This window comes from Coptis chinensis, chromosome 6, assembly GCF_015680905.1.
Source record: "Coptis chinensis isolate HL-2020 chromosome 6, ASM1568090v1, whole genome shotgun sequence".
Taxonomy (NCBI): Eukaryota; Viridiplantae; Streptophyta; class Magnoliopsida; order Ranunculales; family Ranunculaceae; genus Coptis; species Coptis chinensis.
Genome location: NC_141461.1, coordinates 30640933 through 30667105, shown reverse-complemented (window position 1 = coordinate 30667105; position 26173 = coordinate 30640933). Strand labels below are relative to the sequence as shown.

The following is a 26173-nucleotide window of genomic DNA, read 5'->3' as shown; positions in this document are numbered from 1 at the left end:
TTCAAAATTGAAAATTAATGTAAAAAACGAAATCAATTTTAATTTTTAAAATTACTATGATATGCTTTATTTAGATTGTATCAAAGTCTTACTAAATATCATAGCTTGTTGAGTTTCATCCTCGTATGTAGCTTCTACAATCAAAATACATACAAATTTCAAATCCAAATAATTTGATAGAAACACAAGGGTAAAGTGGGCAAAATGATTTGTATTTAGCATTCATAGGTTAGTTCACTTGACAGAAAACAAACATATTTTTCTGAGTTCAACAATCAGAGCATGGGCCAATTCAGGATTCAGCACTCAGAGGCTACTATATAGTTAGAGAGAAACAACCTGGGCTGGGCTGGGCTGTGGGTGACCCATATCCAACCCAATTAGTTAACCCTGCTCTTTCTCGCGTCACTCATCCTTTTCAAAGCAACGAGCTTTCTCTTGTGCCACTTAAACCCGGCCTAAAATATTTATTTCTAATACACTAAAAAATAAATATGCCTCGAACAATAGCAGCGATGGAGAGTCCAAGTTGTCCATTAATAAGAGCTCTCTCTTGCTTCTCTCTTCTGTCGCTTAAACCCCAAGAATTCTTTTTTGCCCTTTCTTAAAAAAATTGTATTTCTGAATACACAAAAAAAAGTAAATGATGAGTCCAGGTTGTCCAGTCATAAAAACGCTCAACCATACCTTTCACTGCATCGGACATTTTTCGATTTGGCTTTAGGTGGTTTCTTTTTTAGGGTGATACAAAAGAGTGATTATATATGCTCGTCACAAAACTTCCTAACCTCCCATTTCATTGTGGTTCGAATGAGCTTAATATACATTTGTGCTTTGCATTCCCCTCTTTGTGTTGAGGTAGGTATTCAATCATGGCCTTGACACCTCCTCATTAAACTTTTTTTTTGTAAGACCCGAAATGCGAGCATGCAAAAGATATGTTTGTCACTTTATCACAATTACTCCATGATTTGTTATGATTTGTTAGACGATCTTTTAATGATTGAAAACCCATTGCTAAGACCATACTTTTCGTAGTATTCTTTCGCCTCCTCGCTTGAATCAAACCCCATGCCCACAAATAGTGTTTGAATATTATGTTCATCATCCTCATCAGGAAATCTGGTGACCTGCCTCATATCTTCAAACAATTATGTACATAATTCTTCCATTTTTAACAACACCGCACCTGTAGTAAAATGTTAGTGATTAGTCACTTAATAATCCAAAAACTCAACTAATTTTGTTTATCTCAAATATTGCTTATTTCTTTAAATTAAGAAAAGAAGAAAAATAAAAATAAATAAATCATAACTAAAACACTATAAAGAATAAAAAAAATATAATACAAGTAAATTAAAGGAAACAAAAAAAAAAATCAAATTGAAAATCTTAATAAATCTTGTAAATGAAAGTGTAGGTTGTCCTAAAAAAGTGTAAACTAGAAGATAGTGTGTCTGTGAGCACCGAATTTTTGGTAGATTTTTTTTAACGAATGGAAGAGAGAGAGAGAGAGAGAGAGGAGAGAGTTTGGTTAATGGTTTGCTTGCCCATTAGTTGAGCCGAGCCGTTATTTTCAATTTTTGAGAGTAAATTATGAAAGCTGGACTCTCTTGAGGACCTTAGGATTTGATGTATTGTAAGCTAAGGCCACATTCATTGTAAGATCTGTTGTACAAAATCTGTTGTATACTGATCACTTAAAAATCCAACATGTCGATCACTAAAAAATGTCAAAATTCTATCACTTGAAATAATAAGTTTCAACTGTTCTAGGAACCAAAACCAGTTTGCATAAGTTTCACTAACCACTATAGCAATGGCCAACAGAAACATCCCTTCAAGAATAACCAAAATAGAAAATAAAAATAAAAATGGTTAGTTTAATATGCAGTAACAAACATTATTACTAGCTAAGCTTCTCAATAACAATATAATACTATTTCACGATTATATAGATAACAAATAATCAATGCATTCTAAACGATATGATATACTACTTTGATTTCCATTTTTGGCGTTTGCAGCTAACAAGCATCCCTTATGCTTATTCTTAAAAAAAGTACCATCTAAGTACATCATAGGACGACAATTAATGGTTAAAACCATAGCTGGAACTCCATTGTTCTAAAAATCAGTTTAGGCGGTCTCTAGGCGCTAGGCGGTGCCCAACCGACTCGCCTAGGCCCTAGTCATTTAAAAAATCAGTGGACCGACTAGGCGGGTCTAGGCAGACCGATTAGGCAGGCTAGGCGGGTCTAGGCGGTCCAGTCTTTTTTTTTTTTTGAATGATTAAATGTCGAAAAATAAAGGCCCGTGTAGGCTTAAGATTTGAATGAGTTTAAAAGACTTAAGTCTAATGTAAATTATATGCCACTATAACAAAGAGTATGTTTTTATATGAAGTCAATATTCTTCAACTATTACACATTTTTGTAATAAGTGTCTTTGTTTGTGTTTATTTTTTGAGTTATGGTAAATGATTTTCTTCATTTCTTATAGTATATGTGTGTATTACTATATATATATTGGAAAAAAAAACTGCCTAGCGCCTAGCCCGTTTAGGCACTGCCTAGAAGGCCTAGGCGCTCTCCCACCGCCCGACTACCGCCTAGCGTTTTTTAGAACACTGGCTGGAAGCCTCAAAACATATGAACATTCTTTCAAACTTTTTCGCAGAGTCAATATCCATAATAGCACGACTTCCAGGATTACTTTCTACGATTGCATTCTTCAACCATTTAAGCAACTGGTGAAAACACAGTCCATCTATATCAAGAATCTCCTCCAAACCCTTCTTTTTAGCCATATATACGCATAGGAATATGTAATGTCAATCCCATATACGTAGTCAGTCTTCAATGTAGTCATCAAATATTTTGGCTTTACCAAAGGCATACCGTACCGCACACAATCTCTAAAATAAGATTTTCTACTAGCTTTGTCGACATCAAACAACTATTAACATCTTTGTAGACGAATCCACAAGAGTGCTCAGAATACATAGTTTTTATCACAAAAGAGTCAAACTCAGAAACTACATGTACACGCCACGAACAACCAGTACTCTCCATATTAGCACAATAAACGGTAACTCTCCTCGGATCATTCTTTGAAAACTGATATTTATACCCAGTCTCAATAGAATATTGCAATACTTTAACATGGAAATCATTAACATCAACAAATGTTTGACCAACATGTTTGAGATTAAAAGCCCACAATCTACTCCTCAATTCTTTAGTAGGCACTCTTTCACTGACAATACTACCAGAAGCACAAGAGCTACTATAAGAATTAGAAGAACTACCACCAGATGTACTACTCTCACCTACTCCATAAGAACACAACAAGTTTCAAAGAAACGTCAATGTTAAATGTAGAGAAGCCCTTTGCAAAACTGTAGCACGCTAAAGATTGAAGCTCTGCATCATTTTGTATAACAAATGATTTTCCATCGTGAGTGAAAAAATATCAAAGCACGATGGATTTAACTCTCCATAATTGACGAAGACGGACCAATATGACTCGCAAGAGTCAAATTTTTGTAGGATATAATTGTAAGAACAATGAAATCCTTCCTACACAAAATTGAAATAAAACTATAAATTACAACAATTCCATCTTTCAAAAGAGTGCAGGTATTATTATATAATGAAAAAATTTATCTAAAAAATACCTAGTTAACCGTCAAAAGGAGAAAGGAGAAAACATGATCTCAATTTCATTCCAAATTCATGATATGAGAAATCACCATCAGCAATTTCTTTCCAAATTCACGATAATAAAAACCTGAATTGAGTAACAAGTTTCATATAAAAGGGTATATACGGTATTTTGAAAAAATAAATAAGGTACCGTTGGTTTTTTCTCACAACTTAGCAAAAATGGAACTTTTATTTCACACTTAAAAAAACTGGGTGGGCTTTTTAGACGTAATTCATAAAGTCAATGGGGTTTGGGCTAATAAAGACTGGAATAAGTTTAAACCTAGTTTTATGTAAAAATAAAACAAAAACACAAAAAGTGGTCACTCCAAAGAATTGACGTGGGCCTGGGTTTTACCTAACTCGCTCCTGCTCCTCTCATCCTTAGAAAATAAAATGGCGGCGGTGGAGAGTCGAGATTGTCCAGTAATAAGAGCTTTAACATTTGACGTACTTGGTCTAATCAAAGCCATCCAATCGTCATATGCTAGTACTAGTCCTAAAATTGTTGAAACGTGGGGCCACCCTGATTCTTCTAATTCTATTCTCTCCGCTTCTCTCAACGACTCCAAATTTAACCCCGTCCGTATATCAATTCACTTTCACTTTTGACTTAACTCAACTCACTTGACATATAATTTTTAACCTCTTTTTCTTCTTCTTCATTGCAGTTGCTAGCTGTTGCAAGAAAAAATGGTCATGTAAGTAATGTTTCATTTTATTTTATTTTGTGGGTTTATATGTATTTTACTAATTAATTAATTATACAGATTGAATTGGTTAATCCTTTAAATGGAGATATTCACTCGTCTAGAATAATTGAAAACGGTGTGGAAGATCCTATTGTTGCTCTTCATTTATTCAAAAAAGACCCAACGGACTCATTGTCTAGGGAGTGCACATTGGTTACGTGTACTAGGAAAGGAAATGCGGCTTTAAGGTCACTTGAAGTGGATAAAACACCTAGTGAGGATTCTACGTGTAATGATTCTGTTACGACCTGGAATGTGTGTTCTTCTGGTGAAGTTTTATGTTCTGCTGTCCATGGAAATGAAAGCCAGGCATTATTTGGAGGGTAAGTTCTTGATATTTCGTTCCCACAAGTGTAAATTATTATTCTGCATTGATGGTTTTAACTTGTTTATATCACAGGAAGGGTGTTGAAGTTAATCTTTGGGATCTTGAAACACGTAGTAAGACTTGGAGTTCAAAAGCTGTAAGTTATATACTATTACTACTTTAAGATACACCTGTTTTTCTAATTTCTTAGTTTTGAAGTAAAGCTATCTGATGCTGTTTTGTTGTTTTGCCTTTATGAAGCCTCCAAAGAGCAGCCTTGGTATATTCACTCCTACTTGTTTCACTGCTGCAACGTTCCTTAATAAAGAAGATCATCATAAAATTGTAGCTGGTACCGATAATCATCAGGTGTCTATCTCCACTAGTTTCACTAGGATTACTGTGAAATGTTTTGATTGATATCTGCTGTTGATAACTCCCTGTTAATTGCTTGTTGCTATTATCTATGCATATGGAATCCTGGGTAGATTCTAGAATGTTTTTTCATGTACAGTTTTTTTGCATTGCTATTTTGAGGGCCAATATGCTCTCTATTTGTTCACGACTCAAAGCTATTCTATGACTATGTTGTGGAGAAGACATACACAATTGTGTTGGTCATGGACATGGGTACGAGGGTACTTGGAAAGCCATGAGACTGACATGTCGATATATGAAGCATTACATAAAATATAGTTTGGTATTTTAGCTTTTTAGCCAAGTTCAGCTCATGAATCATTGTGGTATATTAGGTTTTTACATTTTTAGCTAAGTCCAGCTCATGAATCAAAGTATTTGAGAAGAAGCTAAGACCATGTCATGGACATGGACACATGGTACAAGGTATCAGACGTCATAATCCACGTCTTTACTTTTTAATGTGGTGGTTTTGCCGAGCTAAAAAATAATAATTGATGGATGTAAAATACAGGAGTCCTGTTAATGTGCTAGCAGGTGACTGTCATGTTTGGTATGATGGTGTTTAAAAAATTAAGTTCCACAAAAATGGTACTTTTGACACAGGAAAATGTAAAAGAAAAACTTATTTGTAATCATAGTTAAAAAAAAAAAAAGATTTCCGATACGACAACTGGTTTGTGTTAAACTAATTAGCAACAAAGTGTGCTAGGGCTGTCGCTTAGGTTTGGGGGAGTTTGTGGCTCTTTTGTTATAAAGCATCAAATCCGCTAAAAACAAATTACATGGAGCCATGCAGGTTATGAGGTGTATTAAATCAGTTAATCAGGTGAAAGGTGGGTTTGTGCACTATGTATGGATGTAGTCTTGTTTTTCATGAATTTGGATGTTAATTTAAATTTTGGAATAGGTAGAAGTTTTCCCCCTCACTCTTTCTAATTATTTAAAAGCTTGTTCATGATACCTCCTACATGTAACATGTTGGTTTATACTCTTGGCTTTAGCAAGTCAAATATGTAGCCCTCACACTTTAATGTTTAAACAACTACATGCTGAGGTAAATGAATTGGTTTTGTCTTTCACGCGAACAGGTCTCATACCCATGAAATTGATCCTATTGGTTGTTCTGCGGCTTGTATTATGATTTAATGCTGAAATGACGCAGTGGATTAACTAAGTTGATTTGTATGTAATAATATCAATTGAAATGGTGCTTCTTCTATAGTTACTTGGTTGATAATGACTCTTCAGACATTTTACAGGTTCGTCTCTATGACATTTCTGCACAGAGAAGACCTGTAATTTCTGTTGATTTTCGGGAGGCTCCTATTAAAGCAGTCACTGAGGATATAGATGGACATACAATATATATAGGAACTGGATCGGGTGACCTTGCTTCTATAGATATCCGAACAGGTACACATTCCAAATTTTGAAGCAAGAGAATTCAGGCTTCTTTGTTTACCCCCATTTATCTTTATTCCTACTGGTAATTGCAATTCTTTGTGGTTGCTTCTCAAAAGAAAAGAAAAAGAAATTTGCAGTTGTGGCTGTAACTTATAATTCTTTCTTTACTACAAAGAAAAGAGGAGAACAAACAAAGCAAAAAACAGAACATTTTGTTACAATGGTTCTTGTCCAAGTTGATACAAATGTTTACTACAGCCCTGAAGAAAAAAATAATACTAGGAAGTGCTCCTAAGCGGATTGGTTAAATGAGGCAAAAACGTAAGCTTCAAGGAAGTATTAGTTTAGGCATAGGCCTGAAGCCCATCATTGTTATTGCAAACATTGTGATTTCTACTTCCCGTTGTTCTTTTGTATCTTTCTTTTTTATTGCTTCATATGGGCCCCACTTGTAATTACAGTGTTTTGAGGGATAAAACCATAGAAAAGTAAATGTTGGAGCTATTTATCTGGTTTTGTAATAAATCTTATTTTAAGGAAATTAGATTATAAAGTTAATTGATATCATGCTGGTGATTTCATGAGCCTCTAGAGTTCTTTGGTAGGAACATGACAACCAAATAGATTAATCATTCTTTTTTATTACAGGCAAATTGTTAGGATGCTTTCTGGGGAAGTGCTCGGGGAGCATTAGATCCATAGTACGGCATCCAGAGATTCCATTGATCGTTTCAGTTGGTTAGTTCATTTATAGTAATAGGTTTTTTTTTTTTTTTTTTTTTTATATATATATATATATAGTTGTGTCCTGTGTCCTACTTGTATGCCTTATCCTTGTCGAACACTGAAACACGTATCTGTGTCAATGTGACTTACGTATCTTGAAGTTGATAGTATTTTGTATATCTAGATCATCTAGGTGTGAGATGTAAATGGATGCTTGGTTGACTGAAAACATTTCATGAAGATTAATTTCTCTCTGACTTGCAATCAGAAAACATTGTTCTTTATCTAATAGCTGGACCCATTAACATTTTTGCTCTGGATATAAAGAAAACTGTTTTCGACCATCAATATCATCTGCATTGTAGCGAGTGTTAAAATATATTCATCGAGTATGCGGAGTAGCTAACAGGGCTTTAATAGTTTCTGTTCCTTGTACAAAGTCATCCTAGGGCATCAAAGAATGCATGAAAGTATCCTGCCTTATAATTTTTATTGCTGTCCATATGTTTGGATAAGAACACTCTTTGCAGAAATGGATATTTATCATCTAATGTGTCTCCGTTGGCATACTCATTAAAGTCATAAATTTCTTTGCTTATTTGAGGGTTTTGTGGGTGCATATTTCAGTAAAGTGCTTACTCTGAAAGTTAGGGTTCTATACTTTGTAGTAGATTCTCTCTTAATTCTCGTATACTGAAGAACTCAATTTGTCATCTAGGACTGGATCGCTATTTACGTGTTTGGGATGTAAAGACACGGCAACTTCTTTCAGCGGTGAGTATGCTGAATTTGTCACTTTGTTAAGCATTTTAGGAGGATTTTGAAAGTGCTACTTTTGCACCAATTGTAAAGAGCTCCAGGATTTATGGCCTCTTATTATTTGGGCAAGTTATCTACTTCATCACATGGTTAAAACATTGGATTGGTGATATTTTTGTTGCAAATATCTTTTATAATTTGATTGACGGTAATAGGGATGTGATGTATCATGTATGTCACTATATTCTCAACCTCTCAAATGAATTGATCTGTATTTGCTGCGAGATATAATTATCCCTCCAATTAAGTTTAGTTTAACTCATCCAATTCACGTTGGAATGTATGAACCACTGTAAATAGTATCTAAATATTTGTTGTGCAAAATGATATCATGGATATCGATCTTAGATAGGCACTCAATTATTGGGATTTTGATGGTTTAGTTGCTTTGTTGGTGAGATAGGACCTCCACCTTCACTTAAGTATTATCAGGAAGACCAACACGTCTAGGCTGATGACCCCAAAGGTATGCGGCCTTGCTCCATTTTTTTCCAAACAACCTCACCTTAGTTCTAGTGGGATAAGAAACCGTATGAAGCAATCTATTGTTTTGGAATTAGGTATTTAGACCAGTCAACAGACATTCTATCTGGGACTTGTTCTTGAAAAGCTTTAAATGTAGTACCGCTTATGATGACTTCTTGTTGGACAACTTACAAAATACAGGTTGGAGATTTCTCATCTTTCAATCCTTGCTAATAAGTTTTGGAAGTTACTACGTCACGCTATATGTTGGAGGTTGTGGAAAGAAAGGAGCCATAGGATATCCCCCCTAGTCCTCATTTAACAAATTACTTGAGATGCAAGATCTTTATTGCGGAAATAAGCATCCTCAGACATTCGAATGTGTTTTATTTTTGGGTGGGGTAACCTTATTTTGGAATAATTTATTGTTATCTTGCGGTTCGTAATTAGACTTTACTACACTTTACTTTTTTTATAATCAAATAAAATTCATTTTGTGCTTGCCATTAAGAAGTATTATTATCAACTTTTTATCCATGTCATGGATTTAAAAGAAACTTTGTCCTTGGTATTATGCATTTAGGGCCAAGCTCTTTAAGCAATTGTTTCATTAACTTGTGAGGTACTAGTAATTTAATTTATTTTAGCTGCTGTGACAAATACGTAGATCTCTTAAAGCAAATGAGTGGGAGCTGTAAATTGTTAGCTAATTTTTTTTTCTCACTATTACATTGTGTATGAACTTGTCAGATAATACTGTTTTTACAGTATGTGGAATTGGTTGCAGGTTTTCTTGAAGCAGCATCTCACGAATGTTGTAATTGATTCAAATTTCTCTGACCTAGGTTGGTGCTTCTGTTATGTGTATCTTAGAAATATTTTCATGTCTATTAGCATCAGCATAAACATCAAGAAAACCTCTTCTTAAATGTGTGGAGTCATCTCATCCAAATTTCATTTTCCCTGTTTAGTGAGATGGGATTGCTCAATTTTTGCAGTTATTTTTCACTTTCTGCACTTCATTGCACAAATGTTATTTTTGGAAATCGTGGTGGTATGTCGTACAGGGCCAAACTTGTCTGGAAAAACGAGAACCAAACCATAAGTCAATTCAATTGATAATTTTGATTGTGTTTTTTGCTCCTAATTTGTCAGTTCATTCGTTTTAGTTAGACCTAGGATGATAGGAGGATCGTGTTTTGCTTAGCAAACATTATTACCTGTTTATTTGCTTCGATTGCCAAACAGGAACAACTGGTATTGCAGTGGATGCACTGTCAGATGAGGCACAGTTGAACCAGAATGAAGTTGATGCATCCCCTCCAGTGAAAAGGAAAAAGGGAGACAAAAAACTCAAGTCCAAGAAGAAGAGTAAGAAGATAGTCGAAGAGGAAGATGATTAATCTATGCTTATCAACCATACTTGGTGCACTTATGAGTGAGAAAGCAGAGGGTGTGATGGCGGCAAGTTTTATTAGATCACATTGGATTCCGTTGGACACTTTCAAGCGGAATCTGCAGTTCTGTCAAAGTGGCAAAATTTTGATGTTTACCTTACAGGGTATTTTTTGTTGTTTTTTTGTTTGTATGTGTTTATCAAATTAAAACATAGTGATTGTAATCTTGGGGCTATATTTCTATTTTAGTTAGTAATCTTCCAAGTCCCCGTTTGGTAAGCATGATCCATTGCTCTCTGGCTAGGTTAAAGTCCTAATTCGGTTCAGCCACACGAAGTGAGAATATAGGGTCCTCAGTCCTCACAATTAACTTTCCTATTGGAACTAATCCTGACCTTCTTAGCCAATTCATAGGACTTACTATTAAGGGACTTTGAAACATGTCTAAAATTACAGGATTAGTTCACTAGTGGTTGATTCTCCATCAGTAATTTCCCAAACAGACCAAGATAATGTCAAGTTGTTCCCAATTCGATCAATGTCAGCCTGACATAACTCTATTAGTTGCTGGTAAACTGTGGTTTGGTGCTGATATGTACCTAATTGGGAAAAAATTGACATTATCGTGGACTGTTTGAGAAATTACACATCCTCCATTCCACACTTGACTTGAGTGTTTTGAAGACAGCACCATTATTGCCTTCTATGATGACCTTCAACGTTAAATTGCTTTCCTATCTGTACATGTTCCACTTCTATAGATCCAGCTTGCTTTGCCGACTGTGGTTGTAGCAATTGAATGGTATCTATTGTAGTAGCCACATTAGTACACAAGTAAGGTGGCATGCAATCGGCCCGAAACAGAACATAGTTATGGGCAGTGGCGGAGCCAAAAAATTGAGTGAGGGTGAGCCAACCCGCACAATCAAACATATAAAAAATAAAAAGAAAAAAAACTCATTTTTTTTTTAACTAGCTGGTTCCAAAAAAAATTCAATCAGGCAAAAGTACACTAATTACAACTTTTTTCAGTTTATCTTCTACCATCTAATGGTTAATGATTTCATTGCGGGTCATGTTGCTTCCTTTTACTATGGATTCGAAGATAAATTTTACAAAGAATGGAGCACGCATATGCACCTAGTACCTACCTATATCTTCATCGGAAAATCGTGGGAGATATTCAGCGAAAGTAATGGCTCCATCGTTATCGTTATCCTTATTGTGTTCATTCATCTCCTTTTGAGTCCTATAAATTAACTGGTCAGGGCATCACCAATGTAGGCCCTCAAAATAGAGAGCCACATCACCATTTTAAATGTGAGGTTGAAGAAGAGACTGGGTATGAAGGATCTCTAAATCAACGCAACTTTTATAATCAAAATTAAAATCCAAAGGCAATGAGAATCTGGTTTTCAATGGACTAGTGGCAAAGTTTGTGACCAGAATAATCTCGAGGGTGGGCACGGTGTGGGTTCAACTCTTAGCAAGAACATTTTTTTTATTTCTACAATTCCAGCCTTTTGTAACTCAAAACAGTTAAATTTTTTTTTTTATACAATTCCAGCTGGGCGTGGGATTCGAACATGGAAGTTACCCATTCCAGAAACCCCTTCTACCAACTACGTTGAGTTTTCACCCATTGAAATGTTTTTAGACGTATTTCTGTTTAAGTCACAAAACAAAACGGACCGGACCTCAATAAATGTGATAGGAATAGAGACATTTTTAAAGGATGATAACTAAGAGCATTTCTAGGTGGACGTATCCGTGGTCGCATTCTTCAAATTTGAAAAAATGCGTCGGAATTTTCCGGAATTCCAACTCTAGGTGGTCGCGATAACCCGCCCTTTCGCATTCTTGTTACTCGCGAAATCCGGAGGTTTGGATGCGGATCGCGAGCGATAATAGTAATGTCGCTACCGTTTTGTCGCCCAAGTTTTTTGACTTTGACCAACACCACCACGCGTCCACTACTAATGTCGCACAAAGTTATTTTTTTTTTTTTTTCAATTTGGTGCGGCGGTTGGGAATGTCAGCGTGAGTTTTTTTGAATTTGGGCGGCATGGGGTGTCGCGGCGGCAAAGGATATCTTGGGCGGCGTGATAGTGATAATGTCGCCAGGGTCATCTCCAATGAATTTTGCGACCATTAAATTTGCAAACCACCTGAGTTGGTCGAATGAAATTTGCTTCTGGATTCTTCTTTAAATTCTTCAAATTTGAAGAGTATGCTACCACCACCTAGAGATGCTCTAAAGAGAGCCACATAGAGCTTGCATTGGAAGCCCATTTTCATATTGTTCTTTTAAATTTGAAGATAGAAAACCATATAGAGGTCCCATTGGTGATGCCCTCAGTTGCTAGTTATACATTCCGCATTTAAAGCAAATATTAGTTCTTTAAAGCAAAATAGAGTTTCGGCAAATATGTATATCTCATCAAGCAAACAACTAATAAGCTCTTCCTTTCCAAACATTCTTCCATTTCATCATTTGTATTCTTTGTAGTTCTTAATCACACCAGATAACTACAATGGAGCCCGTTACTGGAGAAGTGGCCAAGTCTTTTATTACTCATGGTGAACGTCTGCTTAATTATATTTTCCGTTTCAAAAGAAATATAAAAACCTCGGTGACAATATTGCTGCACTAGAAGCAAATAGAAGAGATGTTCGGTCCTTGGTCGATGCAGCACAGAATAATAACCATTTGATAAGGAACACTGTGGAGACATGGCTGCGACAGGCAGATCGTTTATTTGAAGAGGCAACACAGCTAAATAGTGAAGCAGGACATATTAATAGCTGGTGGGAAGGGTGGTTTAGTTGCTCTCGTTTCAGTCTTGGTAGACAAGCAGCAAAGAAGATTGTAGACATCCAGCAACTCTTGGTAGAGAGGTCTAAGTTTGGCGACATTGTGTCCGACCCAAAGCGTGCTCAAAGCTTTGGACATGAGCCTGTTGTTGATTTTGAAACTTTTGCATCAAGGGAGGCGAGTAAATCGGAAGTCATTGCGGCAGTGACAACTGATGAAAACAGCTTAGTCGGGATATATGGGATGCCGGGAGTTGGCAAGACCGTGTTGATGAAAGAAATAATGGCACAACTGAAAGAGGAGAAACTCTTTGATGAGTTTGTGATGGTTGTCGTGTCTCAGAATCCCAGCTTGATAAAGATCCAAGATGCTATTGCACAGAGATTGGACCTAAAATTTGAAGTAGGAGATGAAGATGTTTCTATAAGAGCAGCAAAACTGTCGAAGAGACTTAAACAAGGGAAAAAGACTCTTTTGCTCTTGGATGATGTATGGGAGCCTATGGACTTCATTAAAGTAGGCATTCCTTACAAAAATGTGGGAAATCGCTGCAAGGTTATTTTCACAACAAGGATCCAAGAAGTGTGCGAAAGAATGAAAATGGACAAAAAGATTGAAGTTAGAGTCTTATCGGAAGTAGACTCATGGAATCTATTTCGAAGTAAAGCTGGTGTTGTGGTCGACTTGGCTCCTTTCAAAACGGCTGCTAGAGAAATTCTAAATGAATGTAAAGGTTTGCCCTTAGCAATCACTGTTAGAATAGTTGTATGAACACAGCAACTAAAGTAGAACAGAAGGAACAGTAGCAATAAAGAAACAATGACAAAGATGGCGGGAATAACCAAGGCGCGGATTAGAACATCCTTAAGGAAAGATTTAAGCCCCTTCCAATGGTGCGAGAAAGGCAACAATGGCGCCTTCCTCCACGAGGATTCAATGGTTAACAAAGCAAATGACTTTGCACTAGAAACGGACTACCTCTAGAAACGGCAATATAACTCTCTCCTCGGCGGTGGCGGGAAGAAGAAGAGAAGAAGAAAAGGGATGGTTTTAGTTTTACGTTTCTCGAGTTGAGTTCGATCAAGTCTATTTTCTCTATGGACTCACAAATCCTATTTATAGAGGTTAGGAGAAAGAGAGACCAACTCCTAATAGAACACTCAAACTTGTTTGCTTTCAAGAAAAAGGCAAAACAAGTTTAGGCTATTGGTCAAACCACTACCCACAACAGTAAGCCCAAGCCCAGGCCCGAACCCTACCCGATGTGGTGGATAACCAATGTGGGACTATCTACTATGCACTAAAGTGGCGAGAATACCATTTGTTCATCTCCTCCACTTTGCACACACACACACTAGTATTTAGAAATACACAAGAGATTCCAACAATCCCCCACTATTTCAAAATACTAATAGTCCCCACTATTTTGGGAATAGGATATTACAAAAGAAATGGGTTAACGAAAATGCCGGGAGAGAATCGAAAAACAATGCATAAGATAATTGGTGGTGCTTTTACGGGCTTGAACCGGTCCATAGGGTAACATGTCTTATAATCGTGAAAGTGGTGGATTAAAAAATTTTGAACCAACATTCCCTTGTAGTAAAATAGAGGACATGCACCCACATTGCTCTTTCATTATATGCCCGTTTACTGCGGTGTTTAATGCTTTGGCCCTTACGCCTTTGTGTTATGTGAATGCTCTGTGAGTACTTGCACGAATACTCATAAGAACCGACCAGTTCTACATTCACGTGGTGGATATCCATCAAGTGTACATAGCGGTTAGAATACACTATCTCATAAAAATAATGGACTATGGATTCCATTAAGAGTAAAATAACTTCAGCCTTTTCTCATTGCTATTCAAGTTATACAAAGTATACAATAATGCTATCTAGTCATAGGGTGGGGCGTCTCAAAGAAAGACAATAGCATACCGGGCGGCGAGGTGACTTGTTTTTCCCTTTAAACCTACTTCATGGGATCTCCAATCACATGGGTGGGGTTGCCGTCGATGTAAGCCCTCTATCTAAGGCAAAAAGTCCCATCCCCTCGACGATATAACCACTTGCCTCCAAAGAAGTGGTGCGGTTAGACATGTGGCCAAACGAGTCCAACCTAACATAATCTCTAGCGGTTGCTTGATTAAGTTATATCTCAACTTACATGTATTCTTTTCCCATTGCACATAAGTTAACATGTCTTAGCTATTGCAATGAGACAGTTTTAAAGCATATACACATTAGGAGGTCATTAGAGCCAATGGGAAGATTTGCCAAGAGGTTGCTAACCCACTCAAAGATCATCACATGCCTTTTCTAAAGGCGATTAAACTTGGATGATATCCAAGACACTCAATTTCCACCAAAGGTAAACACATAAACATTCTTTGGATCCAGTTTATAACATATTACCCTTCTAACAATGATGGAAATCTACTAAATATCGATCCATAATCAATGGCTCGCTTATAGTACTTGGATAATCCGACAATATACATCAAAGTTCCTTATAAGGATACAATGGGTTATCATTTCGGTATGCCATTAATGTAGGCAATGTCATGTCTCACATGCATTATCCATCAAGTACAATTGGCTACCATTGATATTGACATATTTAGTATGAGAAAACACAATGAGATTATTTTTCATAAGATGGATATTTGCCACAAAAGGTGTTAACACATGCTTACTATCATAATATCCATACTTTTCAATGAAAAATATTTCTACTAAGTGCTATAACAATATAATGAGACCAACATGAGTTTTAATTCCTATATTCACGGTCATTCAATTAAGTAGTGCCCGAAATTCCCTATACCATCCGGCGGTCCGGTTTAAGGTACGGCCAGGTTTTCAACCATATTCAAATGTCAATATCTTGACAACTGAATATAGCACTTACAGAAATAAGTTTAACAACATAATAAACTATCATTTTCAATGACGGTTTATGGCGTGTTTCAAATAGGAATTTCTCTGTCTCATACACATTCTCAATGCTAGCACTCATGATATTAAATCATCTAAACAAAGAGAGATTAACACATATGTCTTGCTTTGCTCTAAAGAAAGTACACATTTTTTTTTTTTTTATCAACAACGGTACTTTGACATCCATATGACACTAATATGTTGTTGAATTGCTCATGCCATTTATAGGCGCTTGAATCAACTCATACAAAGATTTAACTAAATTGTATACCTTCAGCTCATCACCTGGTACTACTTGGTATTGTAGTTCCGCACAACTACTCAACTAGAGTCTTTAGAATTCTGTAGAAGAAATTCTAGTTATATGAGCAAGGTTTCAAAATAGTATAAATTTTGTCTCTGATTGAAACCCCTTGGCTATTATTATTAACATTGTATTTTGCAATACAACTATCACGTTTTAGTTTTCTCTTGAAGATCCAATTCAACCTATAGATCCCCCAATAAATCAAGAGTCCAATTTAGAGGAGTTGTATCCTTCAAAAAAGACACTTCTCATAGATAGACAACTTCCTTATAGGTTAATGAATCTTCCTTAAGAAACATATAAACACCATCACCGTTAATGGTGGAAATACTCATTGATAGTCTTCCAAATTTCTTGTGCAGAAATAATGGGATTATCTTATGTAGTTCATTATGAACATTCAACCACTCTATGCCAATTTCTCAGAAAGCACAACCTTAAATAAAATTAGCATATAAGACATTCAATAATAGTGTGGTATCTACAAAATTGTTATCACTCATGACAACTGAAAACAAACATCACTATTATGAGTTTCACTAATGAACATCTACTTGATAATTCTAGGTCTAAAAAAATATATATATATATTTATCTTGTGAGATGAACTATGGTAAAACAGTGTCATGCATATGGGTCACTACCCCCCACAGTTCAATGGTTACTCAACCTAATCAAACTTACATGCAAAACACATTATACCGCTACAAACACTAAAAGAAACAACAACAATAAAATGCACTCTTATGACAAGAATATACTTTACTCAAGTCTATGATTCTAGATCATATTAAATATAGTAATATTATGTTCATGCTATCTATATGAAAGGAAATCCACAAGTGATTCAAATGAATTTTAAAGAATAGAAGAATTAGATGAAAAAGGTTTTACCCGAGATAATATCATTATCATCCTTCTTTTCATCATTCAACATTCCAACTGTCATAGGGAGACAATCCACGCACTTGTACATCACCTTGGCTATTTATCCATAGTCATAGGAGGATAATGCCTAATAAGACAATCTACAAGCGTTACATCTCCTTGTCTAAAATAGTCACTGGAGGATATTGTCTAAGAAGACAAACCATTACCTTACATCTCCTTGACTAAATTAGGTTTAAGAGGATATTGATTGTTTCCCATATTGTTTCCTCTCGTAGACAACGATGCTCATTACTTAATAATATATGACATGGTTAAACTTCATGTCAATGTTAAATAATGCATTTATGCCAAAACATGGTAAATATCATATCATAGGTTCGGGGAAAAGTAAACTTTAACCGTACCCCTCACAACAAAAAGTATACAATATTTAAGCAAATCTAGCCACCTGAATATGCAAAACAACCGAGGACTCCACCTCCTCTTTTTATATGAGCTCAAGTAAGATAGAATACCCTATCAACAAGACCTCAAAGTACTACCACAACATCTAATGGCTCAATCCATTAATGTCTTCAACTAGAAAAATTTACCAATAAACTATTATCAAGTTTAAAGTAAATCCACGATGATTAATATCCAAAACTAGCATGCTACACAGCTTTAACATATGCTATATTGGATATAAGCTACAAGTTACTTCATCTAACATGTATTTTCACAACAATACAATTATAACCATCGTCCTAACAACACGCGTTCACTCAATAAAGATAAGCAATTATGCATTGAATACATTATAATTACTATCCAAGATTTGAGTGTGGTTGATATTAACTATCTTAAGGTCTCTCTTAGACCATCTACATACATCTACATATGTACAAAGAAAATTAATATCAAACTACTTCTAGTCAAACCAATTAATTTCTCGATTGATAAACGATAATTTGTTGACTAGGTTATTAAAGAAGTTTAAGCTTAGGATTTCCCTCCTAAGAAAAACTAGCATGCAACTCAAGGCAAGAATATCACCATATAATCAAACCAAAAGAATTGCAAAAAGTGAAAGAATACGATACCTAACCGATTGAAAAATCGGATTACCATATTTTCCTCCTAGAAAAAACAGTTCAAAAGAACTGTAATTCTGAACCAGCTCATGAAGAATTGGGTATCAAGCCTTATACCACTGGAAAGCTCTTTGAATCAGCTATCCAACACAAAAAGCGGATTGCAAAACCGAGCTCTGAGCTGAAAGTTATGGCAGTTTCCGTAACGAGTGACGCAGCTGTCAAAAAGACGAACTTTGACGTTTTTCTTGATAGAAATCTCATATTTGACTCCCACAAACGTAGGAGAAAGATCTACAACCATATAGGGTTTGATAAACCACAAAAGATCAATAAATATTCAATCTTTAATTGGTTTCCCTATCAAAACGAAATTATTAGAAAATTTCTAAAGTCATAACCCATAACACAAACAATAACTCAAAGTAAAATACTTATCTTTTTGATTGTCATTATTAAAGCACTCTCTCCTTTGTTCTACTACAAAACTCTTTCCTTAAGATTGTTAGAATAGTTGTATGAACCACGGCAACTAAAGTAGAAACGTAAGGAACGATGCAATAAAGAAACAATGACAAAGATGGCTCGAATAACCAAGGCGCTGGATTAGGGTCGTCTTAAGGAAAGATTTAAGCCCCTTCCAATGGTGCGAAGAAGGCAACAATTGGCGTCTTCCTCACAGGATTCAATGGTTAACAAAGACTGACTTTGCACTAGAACGCACTACCCTCTAGAACGACAATATAACTCTCTCAAGGCCGACGGAAGAAGAGAAGAAGAAAAGGATTTTTAGTTTTACGTTTCTCGAGTTGAGTTTCGATCAAGTCTATTTTCTCTATGGACTCACAGTCCTATTTATAGAGGTTAGGAGAAAGAGAGACCAACTCCTAATAGAACACCTAAACTTCTTTGCCAAGAAAAAGGCAAAACAAGTTTAAATTTATTGGTCAAACCACTACCCACAACAAGTAAGCCCAAGCCCAGGGCCCGAACCCTACCCGTGTGGTGGATAACCAATGTGGGACTATCTACTATGCACTAAAGTGGCGAGAACACCATTTGTTCATCTCCTCCACTTTGCACACACACACTAGTATTTAGAAATACGCAAGAGATTCCAACAATCACTACCTTGGGTTTGGCTTTAAGAAACAAGGACGAAATTGCTGTTTGGGACGATACACTAGCACAACTAAAGAAGTCAATCTCTGAAGAGATGGAGCCTGTCAAAGTTTCCATAAGATTGAGCTATAACTTTCTGCAAAATGAGACAACCAAAATGTGCTTCTTACTTTGTTGTTTGTTTCCAGAAGACTCTGAGATCACAACTGATGTGCTGTTTGGTTACATGATGGGAGAAAAGCTGATTAGAGATGTAGACACTTTTCGAGGAAGCAAGGAATAGATTGCGGGCCACAGTTGAGAAGCTTACATCTGCGTGTTTGTTGTTGAAAAACGACGTTGGACACATTATGATGCATGATGTCGTCCGAGACGTGGCAGTATCAATTGCATCAGAACAAGGAAATGAATTTATAGTAAAAGCTAAAATAAGTTTCGACGAGTGGCCAAATATGGAGTTGGAAAAATGCAAGCGATTATCATTGATGGATACAAAAATCAGGTATCATTTCCCCTCTCAGATAAAAGCTCCAAACCTCTTAACCTTATCTTTGAATAGCTTTAATGATTTAGGGGTCGTTTGTTTTTCTGAGCCTATGAATGCTGAATGCTGAATGGCTCATCCTCTGAATGCTAAATCTTTGATTCTTTGAATTCTAAAAACATGTTTGTTTTACTGTTAGAATAACACAGCTCAAGAAGAGTGAATATAAATCATTAGGACAATTTTACTCATGCTATCTATTTTAAACACTAACTTGATTTCTTGTTAAACAAAATATATATTATATTTGAGGAGAAGAGATGGATTATCAAAAAAAATAAATGATAAATAAATTTATTTAAAATATGCTTTCACAAATATATTTTAACGGTTTATTTTCATATTTTGTTTATTTTCATAATATATATATATATATATATATATATATATATATATATATATATATGTAATTCTATTTTTAACAAAGTGGATATCATTCACCAAAAAAAAAATGAAAAAACCCGTGATGCCAACATCAAATTTTGAAGAACCTATTTTGAAACCATAAAAGTTAAGGTAGGAAAGTAGATGGGTTCTTAAGATTGGGTTCTTAAAAAAAGACAAGAAGAGACTTTTTTGTTTCAAGTATTAAATTCAAAGATTCAGAAGAAATTTTGGTGCTGAATGCTGAATGCTAAAAGTACCACTTAATGCTTAAACTACTTAAAAAAAACAAACAAGTTTTGAGCCTCTGAATGCTTAAAACTTAAGTTTAAGAGGATCTGAATGCTGAATTCAAAAAAAAACAAACAACCCCTTAGATGAGATTCCTTCTATGTTTTTTCAAGAAATGACAAACCTTTTGACTCTAGATTTAAGTAGCACAAATATTAGATTGCTTCCATCATCACTCTCAAGCCTTACAAACCTCCGTACCCTTCGCATGAATCTTTGTTATATCCTGAAGAATATATCCCCAGTTGAAAATCTCGGCCGCCTAGAAATACTTTGTCTTCATACTTCTGGAATTACAAGATTTCCAGAAGAGATGGGAATGTTAACTAGTCTAAAGTCGTTGGACTTGTCAAATACACGCCCAACTTCCCTGCCAAATACAACCATCTCACCGAAAGTTATATCAAGGTTGTTTCGGTTAGAAGAATTCGATGGAAATGATGTAGAAAATCTCGAATTCATTTCAGAAAATGATGCTAGTCCATGGAAAAAGATGACAAGATTTAGAATTACGGTCAGTCCAATATACAAGGATAGATTCCATTGGAAAAAAAAGTGGAAATTCCAGAGAAGTTTGATCCTTACATTCCCATCAAGTTCCATTTCACATTGGATCCTATTATTGTTACCGAAAACAAACTTCTTGTATCTACTCGAATGGAAGGGGCTTGAGAGTGTGGTACAGCTTGATCCAATGGATGAGCTGAAATACCATTTAAGGTGTCTTAAACTTAAAAAATGTCACGAACTAAAATATATGATCAGTGCAACAAGGGAGAACTACGCATTCAGTAATTTGGTGGCATTAAAACTTCTATACTTGAGCAACTTTGAAGCATTCAGAGATGGAACAATTTCAGAGGTGGCATTCCCTAGATTAAAGGAGTTAATAGTACATGAGTGCGGCAAGTCAGTCACTCTTATACCTTGTCCTGATTTTGAGGGAGAAGGGGTGGAGCAGGCCTCGCCATCGACCCTATCAAAAGCAGCCAGGAGGAGGACCCGACTCTGTCACTTGCCACCTTCTCCAATTTTCCGTAATTTAACAGATCTGTTTATTGCAAATTGCATGAAGTTGAAGCACCTCTTCCCATTGAGAGTATTTCAACATCTTTCCAAGTTGGAAAGGATGTTTGTGGTATGGTGCTCAGCTTTGGAGATACTGTTTCCAGACGACAGTGATATAGAGAGCGGAGATGTAGAGAAAGACAAGGCCAGTCACCCTCTTCTGAAGGAATTCGGTCTTTTCCGTTTACCAAAACTGTCAAGTTTCAGTGCAAGCGATTCACTTGTTGTTGATTGGCCCTCCGCAAAATCTCTAGCTGTGGGTGAATGCCCGAATTTGAAGAGACTATCCCTGGGTTCTCACAGTGTACCCAAACTAGAAACTTTTACTATTACGGACCACGAGTTGTTCAATAAGCTGGAGTGGGACGACCAAAACATCATGGCCGATTTGCTAACCCTTTTGGAGGTGAAGTGCTAAACCTTGTTTTCTTTATTCATGTTTCATCCACCTCAATTTTCTTTTTGGCACAAAATATGCTTCTTTTAATTCATACCAGATGACATTATAGGTAACTCGTGAATTCAGTGATGCCGATGCCATGTTTGCTCAGTATGACGCTTTGAAAAAAGACGACGCATATGCTGAATCAGAAGATTTGAATGAAGCGGCAGGGGAGATTGAAGATTACAATAAAGCAACAGAGGCAGAGGATTCCAAAGAAGCAGAAGATGCAGCAACGGAGGCAGGGGATTCCATAGAAGTGAGAGAAGGTTCCAATGAAGCAGAAGATGCAAATGCTGAATTAGAAGATTTGAATGGAACGACAGAGGATTCCAAAGAAGTAAGAGAAATTTTTAATGAAACAGAAGATGCAGCAACGGAGGCAGGGGATTCCATAGAAGTGAGAGAAAGTTTCAATGAAGCAGAAGATCCAGCAACAGAGGCAGAGGCAGGGAATTCCATAGAAGTGAGAGAAGGTTCCAATGAAGCAAATGATGCAGATGCTGAATTAGAAGATTTGAATGAAACGGTAGGAGATTCCAAAGAGGTAAGAGAAAATTCTAATGAAGCAGAAGATGCTGCAATGGAGGCAGGGAATTCCAAGGAAGTGAGAGAAGGCTCCCATGAAGCAGAAGATGCAGATGCAGATGCAGATTCCACCAGACCTCCAGAAATTTAACCATCTACTTCATGCAAATTTATTTACTTCGGCCTCGTCGTGTTCTGCCTATGGCGGCCAAATGACAAAGAATTTGCATAGCAATTCTGCGAAATGAAGAGGAATAATTTAGCATCTCTCTACAACTATATGATAGCCGGGCACAATTCTAAACCGAAGTGTGTATTTCAAATCTCACTATTTTACAATTTTAAAACCACCTCTCTTAATTATTCTAATCAGCTATCTCTTTTTTAAACAATTTATCAAAAAAATTCTCACTTTACTAAAATTATAATTAGCTTCATATTATTTAAAATAATTTAGAAAACCTCATTCACATCACTGAAATTATATTCAACCCTCTTAATATTTTTATATTATTTTTTAGATTATAACTAAAATTCAAAAAATCATACTATCCGAAAAATGTTAGAGCGACAAGTTTAAAAACTTGAAAAAACATTGATGCGTAGCACGATTCACATACTCGTTCCACCACTATACTACCTACCTATTTTAGATTTGTCAATTAAATTCTCGTACTAGGCAAAAGTACCAATGCCGAGCCTGGGACAGTCCACACATGCAGCTTGCTGGGCCCCCCAAACGTTTGGCCCATAATAGGCCCCCACCTATGCCAATCCAAATATTTGTATACTGTTTCATTCTATTTCTTAATCAAATTACCCACTACATCTAGGTCCAAGATAAGCCTTTTATCAGCCTATCCCACTTAATGCCCACTTTAACTTGAATTTTTTCATTTTTTTTATTTTATACTGACAATTAATTAAAAAGAAAAACTAAATCTTGACTATTTAATTTAAAAATCCCACCTCCACCTACATTACTACAATAGTACTTTAATAATTTTTTATTTGCGAATCTTGGTCATTTTTTTATTACCAGATTTACCCCTATAGAAATTTGCATATTACAATTTTGTCCTTAATCTAAATTTCGACAGTTTTATATTTTAAATTACCAGGTAAAATTTCAAATAAATTTCAACATTTTCTAATCGAGATTCCAAACAAACTTTTTAAACCAATAATTATTTTGTGGGCCCACATGCGGATCCCACACATAGTTGTGTGTTTTTTTTTGTTTTTGTTTTTATTTTATTTTATTTTAGAAACGTGTATTGTATAACACACATGCGTATATCATAGTAGTATAAGTAAGCAAAGTGGTTCTAACCAACAACCCTAAGGAAATATATAACATCACACCAATTTGACAAACAAACTTGTAGTGTACATTATTATTTTATGACTTTTCGCTTCTTGTTGTATTTTCTAATTTTAAGTTGAGTTTTATACTATTTTAACATGGAAAAAATACATCATTTTCTCATTTAAAATAGTACTTATTTTTCTCTCTTTTACATAAGTTTTATTTTAGGAACTCGCCTAGGCCCCTTGAAACTTTGGACTGCCCCTAAAAGGTACACATATGATATCCTTCCTAAGCAATTCCTAAACCTCCCATTTACTTTTAGTTCAAATAGGCATCATGACCATAAAGTTCTTCTTAAGAGAGTGTGGAATGTTAGAACTTTCAATGAGAATAAACAATATTTGGGAGTACCTATTGTCTTGTCTGCTAAAAGAAGTGAAAATTTTGATTTCTTAGTAGATAAAGTTCAGAGGAAGATTTATGGGTGGAAGACTAAGGTATTGTCTCAGGCAGGAAGGGGAATACTTGTGAAGACAGTGGCACAGGCTATACCAATCTATACTATGAGCACTTACTATATTCCAATCAAGGTATGTGATAAGTTAGATCATTTAGCTAGAGACTTTTGGTGGAATGGAAGAGAAGATTCTAAGTTAGTTCACACTGCAAGCTGGGATAAGTTGTGTCTTCCTATATCTATGGGGGCATGAGCTTTAGAAAATCAAGAGACATGAATGCTGCACTCCTAGCAAAGCATTGCTGAAAGTTACTTAAAGGTCCGGATTCGTTATGGGCATATTTATTTAGAGCTATATATAGTAAGTGGTGGAGGCTAAAAGATGTTGATAAACTACCTTATGACTGTTCTTATTTTTGGAAGGGAGTATGTAGATATTTGCAATTTATCTCGGATAACTCATGTTGGTCTGTGGGTGATGGATCAAAGATATTCCTTTTTTATGACAAGTGGCTCTCTCTCAATGGTAAACCTTTGTCTTTAGATGATTTCAAACCAAATTACATCACTCTACACCATCTTTATGTCAAACACCTCATCCTTCCAGCCTCTTAGTCTTGGAATCTTACTAAGATTGGAGAATTGTTTCCAACCTTTATCAAAAACATCATTAGTAGAATTCATCTTAGGCCATGTGTCACCTCTGATAGTTTAAGATGGCTTGGTAATAGAAAAGGTGAGTTTTCTGTTAAAAAAGTTTATCATCTTATTAGCAAGCATGAGAATCAAGCACATTGCTCTACTTTCAATTTCAGAACTGTGAAGCTGATTTGGAAGCTCAGAGTAAATGCTAGTCTGCAGCTTTTTATTTAGAAGCTCTATCTTCATTATCTCTCCACTGGAGATAAACTTCTTGACATAAAATTTAATGGTGATCTAACATGTTGTTTATGTTACAAGCATCTGGAATCAGATTATCATTTATTCTTTGAATGTGAGTGGATCAAAGCTGTGTGATTTGCATCCATTGTTTATCTCAGAGTAGCAGTGTAACGCCCGTATTTAAAATATATATTTATTAATTAATTTAATTTAATTATTTATTTAAAATTTGCTTGATTTGGATTTGGGATATGTGGGCATGATTTCTGGGCCTGAGTCTATGTTGGGTTTGGGTTTCAAACCCAAGTATATATTCATATTGTTCTGGAGAATAGGGTTATTAGATAATAAAATATAATAAAAATGGAGGCAGAGATAGAAGCTGGATTGCTAGAGTGTTGGAGCGCGACGATTTGAACTATGATGAATTCGTAGGAGCTGTTAATACAGGTGAGTAGTTAGTTTTTCTACTTCACCGTATACAGAAACAGTTTTACTGTCCAATGTTTTCACTCAATTTTTACTGTTCATTATTCGGCGTCCTGTCTGTCGTGTTGTTAAAACTCTGTTGAAATCTGTTGTGTTGTTAAAACTCGAAACTCTGAAATTTGAGATTGGAACTGTCGAACCTAGTTTGGGCCAGTTAATGGCGTCCCGAGCCCAAGATAAAGAAAACAACCTGCCATTTAGTTTGACCTCATCTTTTGTTGTGGTTTTGAATGGGTTCACTACTACAAAAAAGTCAATAGATAGCACTTTTAAGATAGCAAATGTAAAAAAACGTTATGGTGTGACTGTTCTAATTTGATTCATTGCGTTTCCTGGAGAAGTGCTACCCTTCAGCATCGTTGGTGGCCAGTTTAATTGCGTTTAGGGGTTACACGCTAAAAGTGAAATATGACTAGCGCTATCTAATAAAACACGTGTGAAGGCCGGCCTTATTTTGTGTTCCACACGTGAACATAAAGAAAAAGAATAAAACCCAACTTCGCAATTAAGGACATAACTCAATTTAGAAAAACTCTAAAACATGGAGGCGGCAAGTTATTTTCAAGAAATTTTTTGAGGTAGTTTATCTCGCAAAGACAAATAACTCCTCTTTCTGGATTTTCTTCTAT

The 26173-nt window shown here is 35.7% G+C and overlaps 2 protein-coding genes across 2 annotated transcripts; both read left to right on the top strand.

Moving 5' to 3' along the window:
• The first annotated feature begins 4003 nt into the window (after positions 1-4003).
• LOC147492550 (Transducin/WD40 repeat-like superfamily protein) lies at positions 4004-10279 on the top strand. Its single transcript, XM_086565768.1, has 10 exons — positions 4004-4289; positions 4379-4408; positions 4478-4782; positions 4860-4923; positions 5028-5135; positions 6446-6599; positions 7239-7328; positions 8035-8090; positions 9388-9445; positions 9849-10279. The coding sequence occupies exons 1-10, from the start codon at positions 4104-4106 to the stop codon at positions 10001-10003; spliced, it is 1206 nt and encodes a 401-aa protein (XP_086421894.1). The 5' UTR covers positions 4004-4103; the 3' UTR covers positions 10004-10279.
• A 2314-nt stretch (positions 10280-12593) lies between these two features.
• On the top strand, positions 12594-22708 carry LOC147492549 (putative disease resistance protein At1g61300; the record flags this gene model as incomplete). Its single annotated transcript, XM_086567541.1, is given in 6 exon segments — positions 12594-13577; positions 19140-19403; positions 19405-19649; positions 19831-19850; positions 20453-21840; positions 21944-22708. Coding segments are annotated over 6 exon segments (3513 nt in total), but the record flags the coding sequence as incomplete, so codon positions are not given.
• Between the last annotated feature and the right edge of the window lie 3465 nt (positions 22709-26173).